Source organism: Netta rufina (assembly GCF_964035555.1).
Source record: "Netta rufina genome assembly, chromosome: 3".
Classification (NCBI taxonomy): domain Eukaryota; kingdom Metazoa; phylum Chordata; class Aves; order Anseriformes; family Anatidae; genus Netta; species Netta rufina.
The window spans coordinates 68,235,903-68,247,264 of NC_140125.1; the positions used below are offsets into that span (position 1 = coordinate 68,235,903).

At 44.0% G+C, this 11,362-nt stretch overlaps 1 protein-coding gene across 1 annotated transcript; it reads right to left on the reverse strand.

Annotated features, from left to right (window-relative positions):
* Positions 1 to 2,286: 2,286 nt before the first annotated feature.
* On the reverse strand, positions 2,287 to 8,304 carry COQ3 (coenzyme Q3, methyltransferase). Its single transcript, XM_084283760.1, has 7 exons — positions 8,118 to 8,304; positions 7,523 to 7,646; positions 7,014 to 7,166; positions 6,757 to 6,856; positions 5,401 to 5,643; positions 4,545 to 4,704; positions 2,287 to 3,308 (listed from the first exon to the last, which is right to left on the reverse strand). The coding sequence occupies exons 1-7, from the start codon at positions 8,257 to 8,259 to the stop codon at positions 3,112 to 3,114; spliced, it is 1,119 nt and encodes a 372-aa protein (XP_084139886.1). The 5' UTR covers positions 8,260 to 8,304; the 3' UTR covers positions 2,287 to 3,111.
* Between the last annotated feature and the right edge of the window lie 3,058 nt (positions 8,305 to 11,362).

Genomic DNA, 11,362 nt, shown 5'->3' on the forward strand with positions numbered 1-11,362 from the left:
AGCCCTGCAGAACCAACCCAGTGCAGCTGGAGGTCAGGAGGTGCTCCAGGCACACAGCAGAAGTTCCCCTGCAGCCTGTGGAGGAGCCCCCGGTGGAGCAGGTGGATGTGGCCTGGAGGAGGCTGCGGCCCATGGAGAGCCCCCACGGGAGCAGGGCCTGGGCTGGAGCTGCAGCCCCTGGAGATGAGCCCACGCAGGAGCAGAGGGTCTGGGGGGAGCTGCCGCCCACCCATGGGGGACCCGTGCTGGAGCAGTTTGCTCCTGGGGGATGGACCCAGTGGTATGGAGCCATGTGGGAGCAGTTCAGGAAGGACAGCATCCTGTGGGAGGGACCCCATATGAAGCAGGGGCAGAGAGTGACCGTGAAGGAGCAGCAGAGATGAAGCGTTAGGGACTGACCACAGCCCCCATTCCCTGTTCCCCCACACCACTCAGGGGAAGGACACGGTAGAGGGTGGATGGGAGAAAGGTGTATTTAGTTTGCTTTTGTTTTCTTACTGTTGTAGTCTGCTAGTGATAGGTAGTAAACTACATTAATCTCCCATATGCTGAGTCTGTTTTGTCTGTAATGGCAATTGTTGAGTGAGCTCCCTCTCCTTATCCCAACCCACAAGCCTTTTTTCATCACGTTTTCTCCCCCTGATGTTTTGAGGTGGGATGAGAGAGGGGTATGTTGGACCTGAGCTGCCCCTCAGGGTGAAACGCCCACAAGGATGGGACACATGGGGACATCTGGAGAGGTGCCACGGGTACAGGGACCTGTTCAAGCAGCCCACCCTACCCACTGAGCTCTCCTACGTTGACAGGGCTCCTACACACAGGTAGCAGCAGCAGATGAGCCCATGCTAAGGTTTTCGTCAAGAACAGGAGGAGCCCTGGGCAATCAGGCCCATGTGCCTGTTGTTTAAATGCCAGCCATTGTTAATTAGGTACACGAGCTCTTCTGTGAGGCTGGGCAGAGAACCCAAGCAGCATCAAGGGTTTTTTGTGCTAGATGTCATAGAAATACAGTCAAAACAAACAAAACCAGTTCCTTCCCCAGGCAGCTCACAGCTTAACGATAAATACAAGTATGCAACAAGCAAGGACTAGAAAGCCAGGATAACAGCTACTTATGTAAATACTTGGATTTAAGACTTTTAAAGTAAGCTAGAATCAGCTGTTCTATCCCAGTTTTAATTACTTTAATCATATTTTACCTAATTGGTCTCAAAGCAAACAGGTAAATAGGGTATTATCTCCCTCAGGGAATGTTTCCCGTGGGCTCCTGCAGGAATCTGTCCTGGTCTCAGTGCTTTTCAGGTATTATTTCAATTCACTGTTGATGAGATTTGAAAGTCATCTAGACTGAAGTTGGTTACTTAGCGTGGGGAGCTCAAACTACAGAGTTTAAAATGCTTAAACACAGGGCTAAGAACAAAGCCTGCTAGTTATCTGCTGTGGCTTCACATTTTTCCCAGTGTCGCTTGTCTCCCAAACACTATGCCCTTCTTTGCACAGGTGACCCAAGGGAGTGGAGGCTCCCATGCGAAAGAACAAGGTCAGGCAGAGCAGAATGAGGGAGTTACTCCTGCAGAAAGCTCACATACTGCATCCATCTCCGCTGTCATGCTGCAAAAAGGAAGAGCAAGAACTGGAATGGATTCAGGTTCTTACTATAAAATTTTATACAAACTCAGAAACTTACAGCTACTACTGCCACAATATAGAGATCATTTTCTCTTGAGTAAATAGACTGAGATTAAAGGATGACTCGACTCAAAACTATACCAACTGCATTTACAAAAAAAAAAAAAAAAAAAAAAAAAAAAGATGTTAGGACATCACTGGCTGGAATCTGAGTTTAAACCATTTCAACTAATGAACGTTCGGAACCATTTCCTCATCGACAGTGCCTTCTCCATCACCGAACTTGGGAATTTTTCTTACCAAAAGCCAAACTATTGCCCAGGTAATACAAAGCAGCATTTATTGTCATAAAAATGTTCACGCTAGAGAATCCTTTTCAGTATTAGTATCTATGAATGCTATTACTTACATTACCAGTTAGCTACATTCTTATGTATATCATCAGGTCCATCATGAAATGTGGATTTCAAGGTATCATGCAGTAAAACAGCAATAACGCAAATGTGTTAGTTAGCCCACCAAGCCTCTGCCACAGTAGAAATGTACAAGTAGCAGAAAAAAAGCTTAGTTGTCACCCCTGCAAACTGCAAGGTAGCACGGCCAACCCACCTCTCTACCGACATAGCTGAAAGAAAGAGAAGGAAAGAGATACAACCATAAACACACATAACACATTTTATTTAGGAAGTCCTATTTCAGAGCAGATTAACACTTTTCCTTACCCTAGCACCAGGACTTAACATCTGACTAGGTGTGGCATTGCAATTCTAGGATAGACTGCTAACGTGTCATTTTTCAAGCTTAAAGCTCTGGTTGCTCCTTTTATTCAGGTAGAAGAAGGTTGAAACAACAGGCACAGATGAAGTACCTTTATGGTGGTAAGATTTCTGAGACAGAGGCATTCTGGGCAAGGAAATTCTTCTTCCACTGCAGTCAGTCAGCTAACATCAACTGTAGAAATAACACGACCCAACAGAAAAGGTTTGCTGCTCTCTTTATCTTTTCCCCTCTCAGGGAGAAAGCATAATATGGAAACAAGTGGTGTTTTCTGAAGTGTTTTGTATATTTTAACTGACTCAGTTGTGTAATGGATACATATAAAGCATTTCAGTTCTCAAACACTGTTTTCAAACTCACTCTACACTTAAGCTGTCATTCTCTGGAGATCTGGGTTTTCCTCAGATCACACACAAACACCATCACGCATAATAGCTTGGAGGGAGGCTCTTGACAGATTAATTTGAAACTACTTTCTCATAAAAATATTTATTCTTCAAAAGCTTTGCTCACTTCAATCTTAAATGATTCCTGAGATAATGGGCGCTTGTTTTTTTCTGAGACTGCCCGAAAATATTTGGCCAAAATAGCGTCAGCATTATTAATGCAAACTGCAAGCTTGTTGTCACAAAAGGCTTTATTATGTCCATCTGTGTAAAACCTTTTCTGTTCCTGGGGCAGTCCATCAGCACGCATCTCAGATGGTCACACGCTGGTGCCAGCTGTGGCTGAGCGCTGCTCGCTTTCCATCTCTGACAGAGACTCTGTTGGGCTTGACGGTCCCCCAGCACCAGATTTCACAGCGTGCATCGCATAGTTAATGCTCGTGCTTTCCATCCAGCTCCACGACCCCGTCAGGGGGTTGTACAGCATCCCGTTCACAGCCTGAACTGAGAAGCCATCTAGAAAAGTAAGAAGGCATACAGCAACTGTGTCTTCAAATACTGTAAATCGCTGCCACATAAAGCACTTTAGAATGGCGTCTGAAATTATTCCACTGAGCTGTGGACAGTGCTTCACAAGCTTGTTTTTGTCAGATACCACCAGAAGCAGTGACAGCAGCATCACCACTGGCAGTGCTGGTGATAGCTGGTCCTTGCTGTTGGTGGCAGCAGCAGGAGCCCGGAGCCAGGCCACCATCACCACGCTACATGGTGAGCCACTGCAAAGCAGCCTGCTAGGAACCCCAGCTTCACACCACCACGTTGTGGTGAACGGTAACATTTTCTGTAGGCAGACACATCCTTCAGATCGACACCGTATACTTCAAAATCAAAATGTGTGCAAGTCTTTGGAAGGGTTTTGCAGATTCCCTTTAGAATGGGAAATACAGGAAAGGCAGAAGAACACAGTCATGGACTCAGCACAATCAGAGGGATTTAGCACTCCCTGCTGAGCAGCTCTCAGTTCACTGCATGACTGTGCTGTATCCCAGGGGGATGCACGAGACAAGGCAGAAAACAAACACCCTATCAAAACAAATCGCTCCACAGCACCTGCTTCTCCTTCTGAAGAGAGAATGGAAAGAACCACCAGCATGTGAACAGGTGTTAGTCATGATCCTTACTGAAAGAATAACAACTCATACTCCAAGTTCTTTACAGGGAACTAAAGCAAAGTGGAATATGAGGTGAGAGGGTTTTAAAACATCTGCAGAGAAGGAGGGCAATGAGCAAACTCTTCCAGCTCAGTGCTTTGTCTATTTTAAAAGCAATCAAACCACAGAAATTAAATTATTTGTTCAAATCAGCATGGTACAGTTTGTCAATAGCTGACTAATGAATTTGTGGTAGGTTTCATCTTCGCATTCTTAAAGAAATCTTTTAGTAACATAGTAAGAATCAAGAACATAGAGCAGTAACCAGAAATAAAAACACCTCCTCCTAACAGGAAGACGACAGACAAAGCAATAGCAGCAGTGCAGCTCCCGAGTGCCAATACCGTTATTTTCTGACACCTGACCTGGAAGATATGAAGCACGTCAGGGCACACATCCTGCCATCAGGACAGGATGGAAAACCTTGCTTGGCCTTTTCCCTTGTTGGTAGCCATCACCCCACCCATCTCATCCCCTTGCCATTTCTCCAGTGAGCATCTGAGTCTCTCTCTGTGTTCCCATCACCTGGCCTGGTACTTACACGATTCCAGGAGACGCTGCAGCTCTTCAGGGGGAACAAACTTCTCCCACTCATGCGTTCCTTCTGGTACGATGCCTACTATTTTCTCTGCGACCACAATTCCCAGGATATAGGACAACTGTGTTTTATTGATTGTAGTAATGAATAAAGAACCTTCAGGCTAATTAAAATATTAAAATGATCAGTTAGAATAATATTTAATAAAAAAAAATGAACTGCATATTTACTTGCATTAAAACACATTACTTGTCTATCTACAAGTTGATATGCCGCAAGAGTAAGAACTAATTTCATCTCAGGACAGGTTATTTACAAGCACACAAATACAATTAAAAAGTCAGAATATAATCTTCTAAGATCATCACCTGGTAGTCCTTAAAAAGTTTGCATAACCAAAGTCTTGGATGGTCTGAAAACCATTTCCTTGCCCCAAAAACACCTAACAAAGTCATTTATAATATTGCCCAGGAAATGAATAAAAGATAGGTGATTTTTTTTTTTTTTTAATTAACACTGCCATGTTTCCTCTTACCTAGATGAAATCAGACTCATTCAGATTTATTAAGGTCTTGATGCAAAGCAACATTTCAACACTAGGCAGTGTCATTAACACTTTTCTAAGGCAGGGCTGGGGAAATAAATTTCCTCCCACTTCAGGTTCCCAAAGTTGGGAAGATCAGGAAGATGTACTCGCATTATCAAGGAGAATGGGAGGCACCTCCAGAGCATGATTCAGACCTCAAGCACTTCAGGGTGAATGAATGCAGATGTTGGTGTTTTCACATAGCTTCAAGTTAAAGCCTTGATAATAAAAGAGAATAAATATTCCCAATAATGAAAGCAAGAACTCTCTTACCTTTAACACCTGGGAGCAACACTTGATAAACGTTTCAAGGTCAGCCACATGCTCCACTACTTCTGAAGCTACAATTACATCAAACGTTTCCATACACTCTTCCACCATCTCATCCAGTGAACTGGACTTGTACTGTATTCTCTTGGCCAGAACTGGATCAAATGACTTGTGCTGATCTGCTGTTCTAATGTTGTCCTCCAGAGGATCAATTCCGGTAACTGAAGCTCCCAGTCTACCTAGAGGCTAATAATACAGAGTAGAATTTATTCTCTGCACGAAAACAATTTACTTAAAGGTGTCAGCAACTCTGCAACGTACACAAACGGCGCAGAGAACACCTGTCTGGGAAAAAGACAAACAACAATAAATGATGAATGCTGATCCAGCAGTTTTGTTTTAAATGGTTATTACAGGGGAAGAAACACACATTTAGTGCGTGGGGGGGAATAATTTTCTCAAACACAGAATTATATACTGGAATATATACATTTAAGTTGTTTTTCAGAATAAACTGTTCTGAGTTCAAAGATTTCCTCCACTATTACCTGCAGATCCTGGAAAGACAAAGAGGAAGAATCAACAGTATTCAAAGGGGAGAAAACAATGCCAAATTTAATTACTGTCATTACTTTCTCTGACATCCACCTGTAATGGTAAATCCTCATATCTTTTTAATGGTTACTTAATGCATGATTATCTCTGGTACTTTCTCACTGCTGAGAACTAAACACTGATGTTTGCTAGGATAGCATCACGCTTGGCTGTCACTCAAGTTTCTCCAGTGTCTTCTTACTCATAGGTTAACACCTCAGTCATCACCTCTTCTGAAACTGAAACAGGCTGCAGAACATGACCACATGTATGTTATTCCAACCTGAAATTCACCGGTCATTCAGCCTGAGAAGGCCACACAGCAGATCAGTTTTGCCAGTCTTGTCAGAGAGCTGACTGTCAAAAGACCACAGCATTTTGCTTAGAATGTATTAGAGGGGGAGGGAAAAAAAAAAAAAAAAAAGAAAGAAAAAAAAATTCAGGTGCCTTTGCAACACTTCATTTCAGATGCTGATGCAGTTCCTAGAATAACTCAGCCAGATCTGTCATGCTAAATTTATGAAATACCCAAAGTCTACTGACAGAATACAGACACTGCAAATCGTTACTTCTCAATCCCAAGTTTCTGCAGACTGCTCAGGAGTCCGTGCTGTTTGTAGAATACTTCAGAACATTTGGCAACTAAACTACTGTGAAAGAGAAAGCCCCTTCTCTGAGGGTTAGGCATTAAACAGCATAATGGTTAAACTATTAAAAAACTTCATATGCTTTTTAACAAGAGAAACAGAGCACCCTGTTTCTTACCTCACTTAGCAGTCCACCACCACAGCCAACATCCAGAATCTTTATTCCAGAAAGCGGGCTTCCCAGATGATAATTGCTACTCATGTTCAACAGAGTATCTCTGAAAGAAAAAGGACATGATTAAGGCCAAACATACAAGGTGGTTTAATAGATGTAACATGAAGTTATCTTAAGGATCATTAATTGTTATTCTTAGTGTTTTTTTTTGAGGTTGCACAGATAGAGCACATATAAAACATCTGTCTTCAGAACCATACCTAATAAATGGCACTCTAAGGTCATTCATAGAATGAAGGGCTGAATAGTCTCCTTCTTCATCCCACCACTTATGTGCAAGGAGCTGGAATTTTTTCATCTCCTTTGGATCCACTGATGACTGTGAGGTGCTGAAAAGTCTCTTCGCGGTGAGCCTAAATAATGAAAGCTGAGTATCATGAAATTAATACCTGAAATATGATGGGAAAAACAAACCCTGCATATTCAGACAATGAAAAAAAATAAAATAAATAAAACTCATGGTCCTTTAGAGACTCATTATACTTGATTACAAGCAAACAGATCTTCTGCACTGTATGTATAATGTGTCTTCCATAACAGATGGCCGCATACCTGTAATTTTTAAATTAGTCACTTGTAAAACAAAAATAGGCTTCGAAAAGAACATTTTATGATGTTTAAGAATTACTTCAAGCGACACTGTCACAAAGTAAACCTAAATTATTATTGATGAGGAGTCACGTGGAATTATTTTAGTCGCACTACTTACATGCTGCTTTTTATTTCAGTCAGAGGGGCGGGCAGAGTGCTACTGGCCTCCAGCTGTGCTTTGTGATTATACTTCTGCAGAACAGGCCTTGGGCCCGTCTGAAAAGACAGCTCGCCATGGCCACCTGCATGAACAGAAGAAGGGCGACGGGATGGGAAACACCAGCGCTGACAGCTCAGAGGCAGAGATCTGGTTTACCAGGGCTGCTCTAAGAACTCCTGCGTGTGGCTCTCAGCGCTATGGTTGTATTAGGAAAAGGAAGCCGGTGGCTCACTAGAAGTCATGAGGACTGCTCTACAGTTTTATTGAGATATTAACTGTGCAGGCTCTTGCTCACTGTGCTGCTGGAGGCGTACACCCACACCCCCCCCGGGCTCCAGTTCTTGGTTCGCTGTATCTTAGCGCAAGGCACTGCTGAGGAAACTCACATAAACCCCCACGCGCCCGCTCTCGGAGCCCTTCCCCAGGCCAGCACACGCCAGCTGTGCCCTCACACCCCCCTCGCACCCCCCTCACAGCCGCCCCCAGCCCCGGCCGCACGCCCCGAGCGCCCCCCGGGGCTCCCGGCTCCCGCCGCGGCCCCTCCGCCGCTCACCGCCCGCGGCCGCCTCCCGCCGGCCCCGCAGGGCGCGGGCGATGGCTCGGAGCGGGCCGGGGCCGCTGCCGCCCCGCACGGCCCCGGGGCAGCCCCACACGGCCCCGCTGCCTCCCCACACGGCCCCGGTGCCGCCCCACATCGCCGCCGCCGCCCGAGCACCGTGCCGGGGCCCGCCCCGCTCCCTGCTCCGTGCTCGAGTCCGGCGGCAACGGAAGCGGCGCGGCGGCGTTCCGCGGCCCGCCCGGTCCGTCCCTCCCCATCCCTTGTTAAAAGCCGCCTGTCCCTGTGTGGGGCTGCTGCTGGAGGTTATTAATAAAGTATTTGAAGCGTTGTTAGTGGACGTTTTTGAGCTGCTGGGGTTTTATTTTAGGGTAAGGTGGAGGGAAGTCACGTTGATGGGACGCGCCTGGGGACGTGTGAGGGAAATGGCAGCGAGGAGAAGCTGCAGGGCTGGCGGGAGCTCCCTGTCTGCCATAAAGTCACGCAAAATGACGAATGAAGCCATTCCAGCTGCTTCTTTCCGTGTCCTCCCCCCAAAAGCCTTATGGAATTAAAGAAACATGGCCGCAAGCACCCACCCAAAGCTGTCTCCAGAGGCACTGCCGTGTCAGCCACAGCGGGCAGTGGGACCTCTCCCCTCGGCATCGCCTGTGGTTGCACCTGGAGAAGGGAGGCAGCGACTTCACTCACATGTATGCCCCTTTCCTCTGTGTGCAGAGCTGATCCGAGCCTGTCTTGGGATGAGAAAACATTCCTCTAGCAGAGAGTGGCTGACACCGTGATCAGCTCCCCATCGGCTTCTGGAGAAGCCGAGGTCAGTGTGGTCGCAGCCCTGTGAGAGCTGCACCAGCGAGTGCAGGAGCTGCTACAGGGGCGATGAGAGGACAGTCCCTTCCTCGAGCACCACAAGATGCTGATTTAGCTGCAGGGTTGGGTTGAGGGGTTTGAACCTGTAAACCCCCGTAAGCAACTCCAGCAGTTCAGTGCTGACAAGTCAAGGCAGCTCTTCCCCTTGGCTGGCTGCGGTAGGGAGCTAGTTTAACACTCCTGAGTGGCAACGATCCAAGCCAGATTTAACCAAGGAGAGGACGCTTTCCTGACGCTTTATTGAGCTACGGGTTGGAGCAGTAAGCCCACCAAGCAGGCATCCCCAGGCGCTCCCAGCCTCGATGCGATGCATTTGGCTCTGTGCCTGCTGCGGGCCTGTTCCACCAGTGCGCTGATGGAGATCTGCACCTTTACAGATCTGCCGACATACTTCATCTGGTAGTCAGTTGTTTTGTTTTGAAGAAGAAAAAATCTAAATAAAGACTACTGAAAAGTCCCAGAGAAGTTTGTCGCTGCTGTGTCTGAATACATGGCAAATGTGCTCGGTGTGCATCTGTACAGCTTCTCTACTTGCCTGCTTTCCAGCCAACACTGCTCTCAATGCAGCGGATTTTAGTGTCATTAGTAACATGTGAGAACTGCTGAAGAGCTGGAGCTCAAAGAAATCCTTTATACTAAAAAGCTTCCTTAAAGCACAACACTAAGCCTTCCTCCAGCCTGTGCTTATGTATATTCCTTAAGCAAATTAATTGATAATTTTTCATTTATTTAGCAGAGCAAAGGCACGATCTGAAACGAGAGCCAATACATTGCCATTGCTTTTTATATTTTCTATTTAAAGAAAAAAATAGTAACAAGTAATTAAACACATGCACACTGGAATATATTTTACTTAACAGGATAAGCTGGTTTTAAACTAGAGGTGGCTATTCCACTATTAAATGCAAATTTTAAGATAACAGCATTTAAAAGCCACGGCCCAGGCTTCCTTCGGCCTTAAGATAGGCAGGCCCTCAAAGACACAAACCAAGAATCATGCCAGAATTCAGGAAGTTTGTAGCTGCTCAACCTTTACATTGTTTTACTTTGCTACTGTTGGCCTATCCACAGCAGGAGCCTGTGTTATTAGATTACAAAACACGTATCTTTGGGTATTTATTGACAATGTTTTTTGTTGTGTTTGTCTTCAAAGCATTATTTGCATGGAAACCAGTTTTTTCACTTGATCCGATACCATCCCTTATTTATAAATTAAAAAAAAAAGTCAAGGGAACTCCCTTAGAGTTACTGCATGACAGTTGGAAGTTGTATGTCTTGCTCTCCTACATTGCACAAGTATCAAAATAACTTTTAAATGTTTATTTAAAAATGTAGAAGAATAGAGTAAAAAAAAACAATTCAGACTTTTCCAAAATGACACATTCCCATTTTTGTAGCACATATTTACACATTTTAATTTAAAATCACTTCAAAGGTACGGAATCACGATTGGATGTTATTTTAACCTTTACACTTGAAAAAAACACTCATAAGGGAGTCACTAAAACATGAAAAAGCCTAATGTATGTGAAACTGACATAGTACCAATGTAATTTTAAGTACTGGTGTGCTGAGTAAGCTGTTCAGTAAAATTTCTGAAACAGTTAAGTACAGAGATCGTATGCTCTTTTTATTGGCATACAGTCACTACCCATATAAGTGCATTTGTGTCAGAAAAAATAATGTCCATATTTACAGGAAGTGACAGAAGTCCAGTTGTTGGCAGAGTATATAAAGCTCTTCATACAATCTTTTTTAATTGGTAGACAGATAATATAAAAACTGAACCGAAAATCAAATTCAATGCACATTGGAAACTGTATTCCTCAATAGCCTTTCTTAAAATTAGTTTTATTTCCCTTCTCTCTCTCAAAAACAAAGTCCTTTTGAGATATTTGAGCTGCTATGCCACCTATACTATTCAAGAAATCCTCGCTTTTACTGAAAGCCAATAGCGTACTGAGATTGGATCAACATTATTTATATCTGTATAAATGCCACTAAAAGTAGTGTGTTGAAAATTTATGCCTTATTTTGCTATTAGGTAGGACTGCTTATTCTACTCTATTATAAAAGTACTCAGTTTGGGATGTATGCTATTCGTAACTGAATTAACTAATTATTTGTAACATTGTTTTAATAAACATGCATGTATTCAACAGCCATTAGCTTGCTTAATAAATGTATAGTTAAAATGTATTTTTTCCAGTGAAGCAGTTTACTTCTGTGTCTAATTATGAAAGAAAATACATTGGCAAAAATGCTACATAGCTGAATTCTACTTTTAGTTAAATGGATTAATCTGTTCAAGATGACATGCTTTGCAAGTTGCCTTTACTGGTGTATTTTTTTCTTAGAAGATACAGCCATCAAAG